This window comes from Stigmatopora argus, chromosome 8 (genome assembly GCF_051989625.1).
Source record: "Stigmatopora argus isolate UIUO_Sarg chromosome 8, RoL_Sarg_1.0, whole genome shotgun sequence".
NCBI lineage: Eukaryota > Metazoa > Chordata > Actinopteri > Syngnathiformes > Syngnathidae > Stigmatopora > Stigmatopora argus.
In genome coordinates, this window is record NC_135394.1 from 16748792 (window position 1) to 16765329 (window position 16538).

At 40.8% G+C, this 16538-nt stretch overlaps 1 protein-coding gene and 1 long non-coding RNA gene across 7 annotated transcripts in view; one reads left to right on the top strand and one right to left on the bottom strand.

The window, feature by feature from the left end:
• Nucleotides 1-1879, top strand: part of lpp (LIM domain containing preferred translocation partner in lipoma) — a 147445-nt gene extending 145566 nt beyond the window's left edge. For all 6 annotated transcript variants that reach the window (XM_077607419.1, XM_077607417.1, XM_077607421.1 and 3 more), the window contains exons 10-11: nucleotides 794-914; nucleotides 989-1879. In XM_077607419.1, the coding sequence (XP_077463545.1) occupies nucleotides 794-914; nucleotides 989-1117 (250 nt within the window). In that variant the 3' untranslated portion in view covers nucleotides 1118-1879. The remainder of the gene's footprint in view (nucleotides 1-793; nucleotides 915-988) is intronic.
• Nucleotides 1880-2661: 782 nt separating this feature from the next.
• The window catches only part of LOC144078942 (uncharacterized), a 28646-nt gene continuing 14769 nt past the window's right edge, over nucleotides 2662-16538 (bottom strand). Inside the window, exons 4-6 of the long non-coding RNA XR_013301358.1 lie at nucleotides 14175-14268; nucleotides 4978-5105; nucleotides 2662-2791 (exon numbers count right to left, since the gene is read on the bottom strand). This is a non-coding gene — a long non-coding RNA (uncharacterized LOC144078942). The remainder of the gene's footprint in view (nucleotides 2792-4977; nucleotides 5106-14174; nucleotides 14269-16538) is intronic.

Sequence of the window (16538 nt, forward strand, 5' to 3'; positions counted from 1 at the left end):
GTAATAGTAGAAATTGAAGTAGTGGTGGTGGTGGTAGTAGTAGTGGTGGTAGTAGTGGTGGTAGTGGTGGTAGTGGTAGTAGTAGTAGTAGTGGTACTAGTGGTGGTTGTAGTAGTGGTGGTAGTGGTGCTAGTAATGGTAGTGGTAGTAGTAATAGTGGTGGTTGTAGTAGTAGTGATAGTAGTAGTAGTAGTAGTAGTAGTAGTAGTAGTGGTAGTGGTGGTGGTGGTAGTAGTGGTACTAGTGGTGGTTGTAGTAGTAGTGGTACTAGTGGTGGTTGTAGTAGTGGTGGCAGTTGTACTAGTAGTGGTAGTAGTAATAGTGGTGGTGGTGGTAGTGGTGGTGGTAGTGGTGGTGGTAGTGGTAGTAGTGGTAGTGGTGGTAGTAGTAGTGGTAGTAGTGGTGGTTGTAGTAGTGGTAGTAGTGGTGGTAGTAGTGGTGGTGGTGGTTGTAGTAGAGGTGGTGGTAGTAGTAGAGGTGGTGGTAGTAGTAGTGGTAGTGGTGGTAGCAGTGGTAGTAGTAGTAGTAGTGGTGGTGGTTGTAGTAGTGGTGGTGGTGGGAGGAGTAGTAGTAGTAGTAGTAACAACTGAAATGAATGCCTTTAATTGTCAGTATACAGGTACATTGAGATTTCAAGTTTCATTTTAAAGTGCACACAAATAGGCATAAATGATATACAATAAAAATGCAATGAGGTGGAAAGTGACTTGTAGCAGTTGGACTAATCAGGCTCGAACAGGCACTTGTGATATTTGATTATTATTATTTTTTTTTTTTTGCTGTGGCCAAACAGGAAGTTTGCGCCGCGTTGCTGCGTGTGCGGCGAGCCCATCATGCCAGCCCCCGGGCAGGAGGAAACGGTTCGCATCGTGGCCCTGGATCGAGATTTCCACGTGCACTGCTACCGCTGCGAGGTGCGACGCGCGACCGTTCGCCATGGCGACATCCCAACTTTGACGTTAACGTGAGTGACGTGTCTCCGTTACAGGACTGCGGCTGCCTGCTGTCGGAGGGCGACAACCAGGGCTGTTACCCTCTGGATGGCCACGTTCTGTGCAAGAACTGTAACAGCGGACGAATCCAGGCGCTCTCCGCCAAGGCCACCACCGACCTGTGAACGGTCGGCCAATCAGAACGTACCCTTCGAAAAGCATCCCAATCGCCGTCGCGAATTTTGGGCAATTTCAGCATTTTCTTTGTCGCGTTTACCGATCAAAATCGGGCGAGCATTCCGCTAACATTGCCCCGTGCTAACTCGTTAGCGCTTTCTTTCCGAACTATCATTCCTCCTATGCAACTCTCTCTTTGTTTACGTCGGAAATTCCGCCACTAACATGGCTAGCATCGATCGCGTCGCATGGACACTTTATCAGAATTTTTATGAGTTTTTATGATTTTTTTTTTTAAAGCGCGCTTAGAGCAGATGTCGGTGCTATCTTTGCATCGGGCTAACGCCGTCGGTACGTCGCCGCCGCCTATCGATACGCGTGTTATTATTTCTTACATCGCGACACAAGCTACAAGTAGCCTCACTTAGCTAAAAGATAGCTTAGCAAGAGACTGTTATACTTTAATTCCCACGTGTATGACACGCATGACTATTTCCCGCTACGATCACCTAGCTAGGCCAAAATGCTAGCTAGCGCTAAATGGTAAGCACACGATAAATGACTTTAAATGATCCTATTTTTTAAATTTTAACCTTAATGACCTTTTTTTAATGCTGTTGTGTTGTTAGCTTGCTATCTTTTACTTAACAAAAAGTGCCTTTTTGCCCCTTTGTGACCAAAGTAAACAAACAAGATGGCCGCCTCACACGCAAAAACATGTTTTTGATGTTTATTTTTCCTTTCTTTAATAAAAAAATGTTGCAACTGCAGCCAATTATTTTATTTATTTATTTAAATGCTATTTTATTGTTCTTTTTTTATTAGTAGTTAGTTTTCTTTTTGTATAATGTTAACTTTGAATTAAATACTTTGTCATTATACAAGTAGAGGGCGTTCCAAAATGTTTAACCTCGTTTCGTAGGCTAATCATTTTGACAGTTTTCATTGAAATGACCTCAAATTTTCCAAGCTTGTGTAGAAACGTTTCAAGTTTTTGTGTATAACATTTGGCATTTCTATCTTTTCAGGTTAAGAAATGGCGTTCACTTCTAAAGAAGTGAGTCCGAGCGTACTCTAACATGCAAAATACCTTTTTCTTTGGAAGTCAACGGCATTTCTCTACCTGAAAATATAAAAATGCCAAACGTTACACACAAAAACTAGACATGTTTCTACACGAGCTGTGAAAATTTGAGCTCATTCCAACGAAAATTGTCAAAATTATAGGCCTACGAAATGGGGTCAAACATTTTGGAACGCTGTATAATGAGATTTAAAGCTTCACTAAAAACTGCACAAATACGACAACAAACAGACAAATAAATAATCAATTCATAAGTAATCATCTATTTTTTTTTACTTGTTATATTTTGAAGTGGGCGGCCCGGTGGGGCAAGTGGTTAGCGCATCGGCCTCAAAGCTCTGGGGTCCTGGGTTCAAATCCAGGCCACGTCCACCTGTGTGGAGTTTGCATGTTCTCCCCGGGCTTGCGTGGGTTTCCTCCGGGTACTCCGGTTTCCTCCCACATTCCCCAAAAAAACATGCATGGTAGGCTGATTGGACACTAAATTTCCCCTACCTGTAAGTGATTGGTTGTTTGTCTCCTTGTGCCCTGTGATTGGCTGGCCACCAATTCCGGGTGTCCCGCGTCTGGGTTAGGCTCCGGCACCCCATACACGACCCTAACGAGGACAAAACATTTCAGAAAATGAGATGAGATATTTAAGTTAAAAGAATAAAAAAAAAACGATTTGTTTCTTGGAAAAAAAAACACTTAATGCTATTATGCTAAGCTAATCAAAATAATGCTAAATACCCCCCAAAAGTCTTATCATTACTTTACATGCTTGCGTGAAAGGAAAAAATCTGCAATGACAGTTGACACCAGTCAAATTTCTATGAGTGTGCAAACATTTACATTTTGTGGAATCCCCCCGAAGACCCCCAGTCCCCCCCTCCTTAAAACCCATCGTTAACCCCCCCGTCACCTCCTTGTAGCTTCCCATTTACTCTCCCTTTTGCCCCCCTTGCGTCACCCCTGTAGCAACAGGGCTATCATCTCCTCGCGGGCCCCTTTTGGCCTTGATTTTACCTCCCTACGGCCCCTCTTTTGCCCCCCATTCCAAACCCCCTTGTCCCCCCCAACACCACATCCCTCCGGAATAATTCAGCATACTCGGAGACCCAAAAAAAGACAGCGAAAGTGCAGTCACGGTGGGATATTTATGCAGAGGAGGGACAGTACGGGGAGGGTGAGGGATGGGGGGGGGAGGGTTAGTGGCGCATAAGCCGGGGGGCGCATCACTCATCAATTTGTTTGTAAACAACAGATTTATGCGCACTAAAGCGAGCGGAGGGCCGGCGGCGACTTCTGCGCTGCACGCACAACGAGCTCAGCGCTTTTTGGGCTGCAGCTTGTCATGCCAAGGAACGGGGGAGGGGTGGTGTGTGTGTGTGGGGGCGGGGTTTGGGGGGCAATAAAAATGACCAGGAAATCACCCGACATGCTTGCATGCTAGTAAAACAAAGTACCGTTGGATTTAAGTCATAGGCTTGCCAAAATATTTCAACTTCTATCTATCACGGTGATAAATCATGTATTTTCTCGCATATTAGCCGCCGTCACGTATAAGGCGTACCCTTAAAATTGCCTGAAAATCGTTGAATTTGACGATTTCCCCCGTATAAGCCGTGCCCTTAAAATTGCCTTCAAATCGTTGAATTCGACGATTTCCCTCGTATAAGCCGCACCCTTAAAATTACCTGAAATTGTTGAATTTGACGATTTCCCCCGCACAAGCCATACCCTAAAACTTGCCTTCAAATAATTGAATTTGACAATTTCCCTCGTATAAGCCGTACCCTTAAAATTGCCTGAAAATCGTTGAATTTGATTATTTCCCTCGTCAAAGCCATACCCTTAAAACCATTGAATTTGACGATTTCCCTCGTATAAGCCGTACCCTTAAAATTGCCTTAAAATCGTTGAATTTGACGATTTCCCTCATATAAGCCGTACCCTTAAAATTGCTTTCAAATCGTTGATTTGACAATTTCCCTCGTATAAGCCGTGTCCTTAAAATTGCTTGAAAATTGTTGAATTTGACAATTTCCCTTGTATAAGCCGTATCCTTAAAATTGCCTTGAAATCATTGAATTTGACGATTTCCCTCGTATAAGCCGTACCCTTAAAATTGCCTTGAAATAGTTGCATTTGAAAATTTCCCTCGTAAAAGCCATACCCTTAAAATAGTTGAATTTGACGATTTCATTCATATAAGCCGTACCCTTAAAATAGTTGAATTTGACAATTTCCCTCATATAAGCCGTACCCTTAAAATTGCCTCGAAATAGTTGAATTTGACCATTTCCCTTGTATAAGCCGTAACCTTAAAATAGTTGAATTTGACGATTTCCTTCATATAAGCTGTACCCTTTAAATTGCCTGAAAATAGTTGAATTTGACAATTTCCCTCATATAAGCCGTTCCCTTAAAATAGTTGAATTTGACGTTTTCCTTCGTATAAGCCGTACCCTTAAAACTGCCTTAAAATAGTTAAATTTGACGATTTCCCTCGTACAAGCCGCCCCCGATTCACTATTTTCACCTTCACATTCATGGTTTTAATAGGGAGTACAAATGTGTTACTTTGTCAAGTCTAATTTGTGCGCATATAAAGCCGTCCCCTTGATTCAGTCATCATTTTTTAGCGTATATACGAGAACATACGGCACGTGTTGGATTTAAGTCGCAGCCTATCTAAAACATCTAAACGTCAACCTCTCACTATTAGCCAAAAGGGTGATAAATATGTTTAATTTGACAGCACAGCTGCAATAACCTTGTGCTTCCGCACGAATGACTCACCTCTATTGTTAGCCGGCACGTTAATGGCTATTAGCCGTCCTCTTAGCCGAGCGCGAGCTCCGTTACCGGCTGTCAAGGAAACGGGCCCGCTGTTTAATTCCGTTCATTCCGGCGTGTTCCGTTTCTTCCTTAACAATTAGTGGGAAGAATGAAAAGGTTAAAAAGTGAAAGTGAGTTTTTCTTTCCTTTCCTTTTCTTTTCTTAGCCCCGAGGTCGCGAGGTGGCGCCTCGATAGAGCTCCTTAAATCATGAGAACCGCGTTACCTTTCCGTAGCGCTCCCGCCCGTAAGTCGCTAAAGTCGGAAGACTTATCCCGGATCCTCGCGACGTTCCTCTCGTGAATATCAAGCAGATGTAGCAACCTTCCGTCGGCGCTAGGCTAGCGTTAGCGGGCCAGGCAAAGGTCAACGAGATGCTTCTTACAGCTAACATATCAACTTGGATTGTTTTGCGCTTTGAGTTTTTTTTTTTTCTAGATCACATGTGTCAAAGTGGCGGCCCGGGGGCCAAATCTGGCCCGCTGCATCATTTTGTGCGGCCCGGGAAAGTAAATCATGAGTGCCGACTTTTTGTTCTAGGATCAAATTAAAATCAAGAGTATAGATGTATATTAAATGTCCTGATTTTCCCCCTTTTAAATCAATAATTATCATTTTTTAATCCATTTTTTCTGTTTTTAGTTCAAAAATCATTTTGTCAAATCTAAAATTATATTTTTTTAAAAGCTAAAATAAACATTGTTTTAGATTTATTAAAAAAACTAAATATTCGGGGATTTTAATCCAGTTCTTTTCATCCATTTATTAAAAAAAAATCTAAATATTATATCTAAAATGGTCCGGCCCACCTGAAATCAATTTGACGTTAAAGCGGCCCGCGAACCAACCCGAGTCCGACACCCCTGTTCTAGATCATTTCGAGACGTGAAACCGAACGAATTGCCGCTCCGGCATTATTCGGGTAACTCCCATTAGCATCGGCGCTAGCATGAACCATACGAAACTCCTATACTAAGGCTTTTCCGTCAAATAAATAACCATGTATAGTAAAGCTTTCTTTTAAAATGCCCATGTATAGTAAGGCAGTGTTTCTCATTTAAAACTATGAAACCTATATTAATTCATTCCAAAATCTATTTTTTATTTTATTTTTTAGATACGAGTACAATTTTTAGCAAATATTTATCTTGAGATATCTACGAGCACTGGGCGGAACGTTGCATTTTTTTCAGTGTATTTTTTCCGTTAGTCAGTGCGAATGGCGGAGCTTGTTTGCTAATACGAGCGGAGTATATCCTACTTCTGGTTGGGAAGTGGTCGTGCGTTATCCTATTGTGAGGACATTTGTGTGCATCATTTTGGGAATATTTTGAAGGGAAGACAAAAGTAACTCTCGATAGGTTGCATCTGAAAGTCAGGGTGGAGGCGGGGCCAATAGAGCCAAGAAAGGTATCAAAATTTCAAACAAAATTAGAATTAAGTTTAGTGTAGGGTTAGATTAAACTTATTTTTGAGTGTGTCTGCATCGTAATCCAATTTCATTTAAATTTGTTTACGTTATGTTACGAGCGCGTTGCCGTGCAAAATGTTCTGCTAATATTACGATTTTATTCTGGTAGCATTAAAAATCTCTCGGAACATGACAACATATTGTCTGTCATTCATTTTCTCCACGTGACCAATTGCAAAACTTCTTGATTGACATTCCAATTGTCCGTTACTAACTGGTTCTTATGACTGGTCATTATGACTGGTCTCCACTCCAGCTCCGCCGCGACGTGCGCTAAATGTAAATATGTGAACGCTCAAGTCGATGAGCCCATTAGCGCGGCGTGTAAAATAATACGAGTAGCAGCATGAATAGCAATTTGCTCGGCGGCTGTTTTAATTAATTAATAATTTTCAAGTCATGGAGACTCGCCGTCTTTGTTTCTTCGTGTTGCATCAAAAAAGTGGTTTTAATTTGGGGGGTTTCAATTCCCCCCGCAGACAATTATTTGATCAGAGGTGCATTTATTTTTTTAAAAAGGGAATCAATTGGACGTACAACAAAGACCAGAAGCATCAATTATTCACACCGAACGTCCCTCGTCGCTTTTTTTTTTGCTAAGAAACTTGTCCAAGTTTGGAAAAAACTCAAAATACATAGCACTTGGGTTAGTTTTATGCAGATCTATGTCGGGTATCGGTATATTGGTTTATAGCTTTTTATTTTTTTTAAATTTATTTTAGTTTGTACGGGTTGGTATTATTTTTATTTATTTTTCTATTTGTACAGATTGGGATTTTTTATTTTATTTGTATAGATTGGGATTATTTTTATTGATTTTTTTATTTGTACGGATTGGGATTATTCTTCTTTTTTTTAAAGTTATTTTTTTTATTTATTTATTGAAATTTTCATGGCTAAAAAATCACTAGCTGTTTTTAGACTTATTTTTTAGTATGTTGGCAATGGAATTTGAAGAAAAAAACTATCACTAAAGTAGTTGTAATTGTGGGACGATAGATTTTAATTGAATATGAAATAAAAATAACATATAATGCAACTTTTTGATTGGAAGTTTGTACATTTATAGCTTTTTTTTTACCTTTTCATGGCTAAAACATGACTTTTTGACGTTTTTACACTTTTTAGGATGTTGGCAAGGGAATTTGAACTTGCAAAAAAACTTTAGTTTATCAGTGAAGTACTTTAATTGAATATGAAATTTAAAAAAATAATTCAACATTTTAATCAGGGGAAGTTTGTACATGGTGGAATTCTTTTTTAGTTTATCAGTAAAGTACGGGACTATAGGTTTTAATTGAATATGTAATAAAAATAACAAGTTCATTCATTTAATCAATTCTTTCAGTTCTTTCATTTGAAACAGCTTAAAATAATTTTATTTATCACTTAGCTATTTTAGGCCATTTATTTCTTTGTATCATGAAATTTAACGAATGTTGTATGCCATAACATTAAGCTTTTAATTTTTTTGCTCCTTCACAATGATCATAGGGGGTGCTGGAGCCCATCCATGCTAACTACGAACACCCTCAAGCAGTGGCCAGCCAATCGCAGAGCCCACGGAGTCAATCAACCAATCTAGGTACAATTTAGCATAAAAATGGGATAATTTAGCATAAAATTGGGACAATTTAACATAAAATTGGGACAATTTAGCATAAAATTAGCCTAGCATGCATGTTTTTGGGATATGGGAGGAATCCGGAGTACCCGGAGAAAACCCACGCAAGCCCGGGGAGACCATACAAACCCCACCCACCCGCGATCGAACCCTCGACTCCACAACTGCAAGGCCGACACATTAGCCACTCCCCCACCAGTCCACCTACTGTCATTATAATGATTCCAAAATGCGTCCATTGCCATTTTTTGGAGGTAAGGGGCAAATATAATTTGTCGTATTCCTTCCAAATTCAATTCCTCACGTGGTTTCACCCTGGCTGAGGTCTCGTCTTATCCCCGGCTGATTTATGCGGCCTGTTTTTTTGTCGGGGATCAAGCGGCTGTGATTAAGGGGATTTGGGAGGAGAGGAAGCGCCCGCAAATGTGTGTGTATATGTAAGTGTGTGTGTGTACGTAAATGTGTGTGTGAGTGTGTGTGTGTGTGTGTTGGGGGGGATTTTCTGGATTAGCGGTGCAAGGTTCAAATGTGTGTGTGCATGCGCGTGTGTGAAAAACAGCTGAATGTCACAGGTTGTGTGTGCTACCATTGACTTTAGCTCGCGCACTGGATTAAAGCAACATCAGCTACTGTCACATTAGGAACAAATGTTTTGCTGTCAATATGCTGCACAAGGGGAAACTGACATTGACAGAAATGTGGGTTTTCTCACAAAAAAATATATATATATATATTAAGGGCCGCCTAGTGGTTAGCGTTTCGGCCTCACGGTGGGAGACCTGGGTTCAAATCCAGGTTGGTCCACCTGTGTGGAGTTTGCATGTTCTGCGTGGGTTTTCGCCAGGTACTCCGGTTTCCTCCCACATTCCAAAAAAAAACATGCATGCTAGGTTGATTGGACACTCTAAATTGCCCCTACCTGTAAGTGATTGGTTGTTTGTCTCCTCGTGCCCTGCGATTGGCTGGCCACCGATTCTCCGGGTACTCCATTTTACGCCCACATTTCAAAGACATGCATGCTAGGCTAATTCTATGCTAAATTGTCCCTAGATTGGTTGATTGACTCCTTGGGCTCTGCTGATTGGACAGCCTAAATTGCCCCTAGCTAAGAGTGATTGGTTGTTTTTTCTCCTTGTACCATGCGATTGGCTGGCCCCAAGTCAGCTGGGATAGGCTCCAGCACCCCCCGCAAAAAGGAAGTCACGTGAACGGTACAACCAGAAAGTGTATCCGTTGTGGTCTAGTTTGTCATCCCTAGGTAAGATGGCGGCGCCCTGAGCGAGCAATGGCAGGCACAAGTAAGTGAATTTTTTCACATTTTATGCAAGATACACTTAATTTTTTTTCTTGAATTTCATTCATAGATGTCAAAATTAATTTTTTTAACCATTTAATCTGCTTATTGTTTCTCTATTTTGATATAAATGACCGTATTGGCATTCACTTGCGTCGTGACGTCATTTTCAAATTTAAATTAAGTATCGACTTTTGGAGATCATTTTTGAGTGCAATTTGCAAAAAAAACTCTTTTAATTCAATATTTTATTCATATAAGACATAATTTTCCCAAATTTTGACGTGACGTCATGGTGCCATTTTGAACGTCGTGTTATCATTTTTTTTTAGCAACAAATACGGCTTATATGCGAGAAAATACGGTAATTTCTTAACACAAAATGATTGTCCTCACTATTCCCCAGTCCCCGAGTTTGACCTTTGACACGATCCTATACTCCACCGTATGTCCTAGAAATCAAACCAAAGTGTCCCATGTACACACTTCCTGTTTTTTTTCTGTCAATAGCGACTGTTTTATGATTTGTTTGTTTGTTAAATCAAACTAAAAATAACTGTAAATGTCACCTCGACATTTTTATACCGTCGGCAGGAGATGCGTGAGACGGCCGTAAAGTGCTCTTGAATTACACGACGAGGAACGACGGGGTGATGTCAAGGGGGGGTTTGGGGGGCGTTTAAGTAGTGTGGCGTCCATGCAAAGTGCTTTGGACTGATGTAAAGCGGGTAGAACACGTGGTAGACAGGAAGTGTCTGGCAACAATGTGAAGCAGACACCAGCTTTGGAGTTTAATCGTCCATTTTGTGGCAAACCGCACGCGCCCCGGTTTCGAGCCTCCGTCTTTCCGACCGCGCTCGTCAATGATTTACGACCCGCCGAAAGTTGTTTTGCGGACGACGCCGTCGGCGGTCCGGCTCTCGGATTCGCGTCTCGGGACGGGACGGGGAAAAAAGTGCGAGTGATACCGCCTTGCATTTGAAGAAATCATTAAGAATTAAGAAGCGTGAAAGACGGGCACGCGAAGGAGGAAAACCGACCAGAATCGTCACGCGTTTGGCGCGCTAGGGGGGGGGGAGCTGTCGGCTCTCGGATTGGGGAAGATGGCCGACTTGGCACGGGAGGACGAGGATTTTCCGTCCACGTAAGTAAAGATGGCTTTCAAAGAAGAGTGGAAAAGACAAGAAGTGCTAGCTAATGCTAACGTTAAGGGTTTATTAAGCCAGAAAATGTGACCAGTGTGACCCATTTTTTAAAATTGAAGATTTGGTATAATCCCCGCTAAGAAGTCCTTTTCTTGTACTAGTCAACCTAGAACCGAAGGACAACAAATCCAGAAGAATGGGTGGCCAGTCAATCGCAGGGCACAAGGAGACAAAGGACAACCAATCATAGCTAGGGGCAATTTAGAGGGGTCAACTAGCCTAGCATGCATGTTTTTGGGTTGTAGGGAGGAAACCGGAGTACCCGGGGAAAACCCACGCGACATCCAAACCGCACACAGTGAGGAGCCACCTGGGATCAAACCTGCGACGCCATAAACTGTGAGGCCAACGCGCTAACCACTCGTCCACCGCGCATAATTTTTGCGTTCTAATTTTTAAAAAAAGGGAAAACATATTTTTAATGTTATTATATTATTTATTTATATATAACACAATATCTACTTTATTTAGAGCCTTAAGAGAATTTTGGACAGTTTCAAAAACTTATATATAAATAAATAATATAAATAAGTGTGTTGCTGAAAAAAATATATATATATATGTATATTTGTATATATATATATATATATATGTGTGTATATATATATGTATATATGTGTGTATATATTTGTATATATGTGTATATATATATGTGTATATATATGTATGTATATATGTGTGTATATATATATATATATATATATATATATGTATATGTGTATATATATATATGTATGTATGTATATATGTATATATATACATATATATGTATATTTGTATGTATGTATATATATGTATGTGTATATATTTGTATGTATATATATGTGTGTATATATATGTATATTTGTATGTGTACATATATATATATAGACATATATATATACATATATACATACAAATATACATATATATATACATATATATATATACATACAAATATACATATATATACATACATACAAATATACATATACATACAAATATCCATATAAATATATCTATACATACAAATATCCATATAAATATATCTATATATATATATATATATATATATATATACATACAAATATACATATACATATATATATATATAGATATACATACAAATATATATATATAGATATACATACAAATATACATTTACATATATATATATATACACACACAAACACATACATATATATATATATATATTTGTACTAGTACAGATAGATAAAAAAAAACACGAAGACTCCCCAACTTCCTGCGAGTGAAAGCGAGTTTGCAGGCGGGCGCGTGGCGCCTGCAAATGGACTTCCTGTCTTTCGCAGCGACTTCCTTTGAGCCTCTTTAATCAGCCTCTTCACAAAAGGTCATTGACGTGCATTAAGTGGAGTGTCCTAGTCTTTATCTGCCTCATTCACAAGACTTCATTCCGCCAACAATGTTATCACGTCTCGTCGTTCTCTTCGTAATTGGCTTTTTTTTTTGGGGGGGGGGGGACGCTTTCCACACAAAAAGACGAGTCGGGGAAAAAAAAAGAAATGGCGTTTCCCCGGGGACATTTTTTTCCCCTTTGCCTTATTTGAGAAGAGGGGGCGGCGAGGGTGGGGGGGGGTACGCGATTTCGAAAAGATGCCGACGCGCCGTTATTGTTCCGCTGTTTATTGCTATTTGCGGCGCTTAATACAATGATTCCCAAGCGCGACCTATTTAAGCGCAGCCTTTGGCAATCAGCTAGCTACAAAGTTAGCGCGCTAGCACGTGTGTGTGTGTGTGAGCGTAGGTGGAGGTTCAGAGGCCGCTTGTTTGTCTTCATTTAAGTGACGTTGTGTTGCTATAGGAGCGACGCTTCCTTTTTCGTCAGCGCCGCCAACCTCGCCACGTGTCGTTGATGATGAGGTGTCAAGAAAAGAGGTTGAAGTTGTCCAGGTTTTTGGGTTTTTTTTTTCCTACCACAATTTGGATTTATATTTATTTCTATCGTGCAAATTGCTGGTTGTCATGAGCGACGAACAGGGAGAGGTTACTTTGACCTGATATGGTCAAACATGAACATTTTGAGCAATGTGATGGTTTTCCCCGGAAAAAAATGGGTGTAAATATGATAGTTTTGTTCCGAGATGGAGTTAAAGAATTTTAGTTTGCTGTTGAATATTTAGTGTTTTGAGCTTTAAAAAAAGGGTTATGTTACATTAACAGATGGCTCATTTGTTTGTTGTTTTATTTTACTCTTTAACGTATAATGTTAGATTTTGGTTTCTGATAAATAAAAAAACAAAAACAAAATATGACTTTACTACTCTGCGACTAATTTTTTTTCTCTGGTTGAGTTAAAAACGTAAGTACCATTTTTTTCTCGCATATTAGCTGCCTCCGCGTATAAGCCACACCCTAAAAATTGCTTTAAAATGGTTGAATTTGACAATTTCTCTCGTATAGGCCGCCCCCTGATTCACAATTTTCACCTCCATATTTATGCTTTTAATAGGGAGTACAAATAAGTTACTTTGAAGGAAAAATCTTCGGAAAATTATCGCATGTGGTATTTTTTAGATACTTTATAAATCAATTGCTGGATTGCACATTCCGAAAGGGTGTTGCCCGCATGTAGACAAATTCAAACAGGAAGTCATGTGGGCAGTACAAACAGGAAATATGTCCGTAGCGGTATAGTTTGTCACCTCTAGGTAAGATGGCGGCGCCCTGAGCGAGTAATGGCAGGCACAAGTAAGCAACTTTTTCACGTTTTAGGCAAGATACGCTTTATTTTTTTTCTTGAATTTCATTCATAGACGTTAACATTAATTTTGTTTAGCGTTTTTATCGGTTTATCTTTTCTCTATTTTTAAATAAATGACCATATCAACCGCATTGTCTTGCGTTATGGCGTTTAGTCTTTGTCACCTTGCACTTTCGTGCATGTCAAGTCTAATTTATGCGCATATAAGCCTTGATTTAGTCATCTTTTTTTTTTTTGTTACAAATACGGCTTATATGCGAGAAAATACTATAATTTTGTTTTTCAAGTTTAATTTGATATTTTACGGCTAAAATGAGAAAGCTGCGAAACTTGATTTGTCCGTCTACACATGTTGCTGCATGACCAAAAGCCAGTCAACTTTACTGCCCAATTTGGATTAACCGAGCTAAAGCGCTAGCTCGTACCTTGGAAAACTCCTAATTGGCTTCTCTCGTATCTCAAGGGGCCGCCGTCCTCATCAGCCGTGACGACTTTCCAACCTTGCGCGGTGGAAAGTAAACAGGACGAGTGGAAATAATGGAGAGTCAACAAAGTCTACTTCAGTCTGCTTGTGATCTCTCCCTTTGCACAATAACACTCAGCCCAATTGAAAAAGTGGGTCAGCCGAGCTATTCTTAGTAGTCGCCGAACATCTTGCTTCCCCCCAAACAACGCTCGCGAGTCAACACGCAGGTGGAAAATCAACTTTTGCTTTGTTTTTAATTTATTTATTTGACCGGATGCTAACTCCGCGCTACCAAGAGGGGGAAACATGATGGTCTCCCATGTGGACTTGAGCTTGCCCCGCACATTTTTATCACTACCTTACCTCAAATTACCTACCTTCAGAGACGAGTTGGAAGGCAGAATGCTTGGCGGGGACGCCGTGGGAGTATCGGAGAAGTCGGCAGATTTTCACGTGCGTCCTTGGTTTCACCTGCGAAAAGTTTGCGGAAATAAGAAAACATGATATATGACGTCCCGTATTTTCTCGCATTTAAGCCGCCTCCGCATATTAGCCGTACCCTTAAAATGGTTGAATTTGACAATTTCTCTCGTATAAGCCTCCCCCTGATTCACAATTTCCACCTCCGTATTCATGGTTTTAATAGGGAGTCCAAATGTATTACTTTGAAGGAAATTTATTTCTGAGATACTTTATAAATCGATTGCTGGATTGGACATTCCGAAAAGGTGTTGCCTGCACGTAGACAAATTCAAAAAGGAAGTCATGTGAGCAGTACAACCAGGAAGCGTTTCGGTTTCCTTTCACAGGTTTTTATGTTTGCCAACATGGGCTGCCCTTATTAAACAATTAATTTATCTCAATGCTCTTCCTTTAAGAAAGCAAATCTTCTCTTAAATGCCGTATTTTTATAAATAAGTATAAGTCACAGCTGAGTATAAGTCGCACCAGCCAAAAATGTATATAAAAAAAGTATATATTGGAATATAAGTCGCATTTTAGGGAGGGTAAGTTTTAACCTCCTGCTAGCGGCTGTTAACAAACAACAGCTTGCTCACCCCGATGGAGTTTTTATTGTCGCTGGTGATTTCAACAAGGCGTGTTTACAGACTGTTTTACCTAAGTTTATTCAATACGTAAATTGTAATACTAGAGGAGACAAAACTCTTGACCATGTCTATTCTAACATCAAACATGCTTACAAAGCCACTTCCCTACCCCACCTAGCTGGATCAGATCACCTCTGCCTATCTCTCACCCCCGCTTACACACCACTCCGGAGGCAAACAACGCCACAAATAAAGACAATAAAAACTTGGCCCGACAACGCACTCTCTCAGCTGCAGGACTGCTTTTCCCGCACCAACTGGGAACTTTTTGTACACGACAACCTCCAGGACTACACGGACTCTGTTCTTTCTTACATAAAAAACTGCATCGACAACGTCACTATAGATAAACGAATACGGGTTTTTCCTAACCAAAAACCCTGGATGACCAATGAGACACAGGCACTCATCAAATGCCGTAATTCCGCCTTTAGATCAGGGGACAAGATAAAATATAGCGCTGCCAGAGCTGAGCTGAAAAGAGGCATTAAAAAGGCCAAGGCAGCATATACCAAAAAAATTGAGGAGCACTTCACAGAAAATAACCCAAAGAAGATGTGGCAAGGAATACGCCATATAACCAACTACAACAACAATACTATGTCTGTTAATGCAGATGCCTCACTAGCGGAGAATTTGAACCGTTTCTTTGCCCGCTTTGAGACTGACAAATCAGGCCCAGTCTCAACACCCCCACCACCACCCTGCAGCAATACACTGACGTTCCGGGAACAGGAAGTGAGACTGGTAATGCGGTCTGTGAACACCAGGAAGGCGGCGGGCCCTGACGGAGTACCTGGGAAGGTGCTCAAAGCCTGTGCTGACCAGCTGGCTGGAGTCTTCACAAATATTTTCAATTGTTCCCTGCAACTATCCATCATTCCATCTTGTCTGAAATCTGCCACCATCATCCCTGTCCCCAAAAAGCCAACCATTGGCAGCATGAATGATTATAGGCCTGTTGCCCTCACGCCTGTGATCATGAAGTGCTTTGAAAAGTTGGTAGCCCGCCATATCAGGAATACAATCTCTCCCTCAATTGACCCTCACCAGTTTGCTTACAGGGCAAACAGGTCCACTGATGATGCTATTGCCATTGCTCTTCATACAGCACTGAGCCATCTGGAACACCCTGGGAACTACGTGAGGATGCTCTTCATTGACTACAGCTCAGCCTTCAATACCATAAAACCGGACATTCTGACTAACAAACTCTCCCACCTTGGACTATCCTCTTCAATCTGCTGCTGGATAAAGGACTTCTTGACCAACCGCCCACAGACTGTTAGACTTGGTCCCCACCTCTCTTCCTCCATTACACTAAGCACTGGCTCCCCTCAAGGCTGTGTACTGAGTCCTCTTCTGTACTCCCTGTACACCTACGACTGTGCACCCACCCACCAGTCTAACGCCATCATCAAATTCGCTGACGACACCACTGTGGTCGGACTCATCTCAGGAGGGGATGAGTCGGCTTACAGAGATGAGGTCAACAATTTGTCTTCGTGAACAATCTCACACTGAACACCACGAAAACTAAAGAAATAATCTTGGACTTTCGCAAACACGGCACAGATCTGGCCCCACTCCTCATAAATGGAGTATGTGTAGACAGGGTCCAGTCCTTTAAAT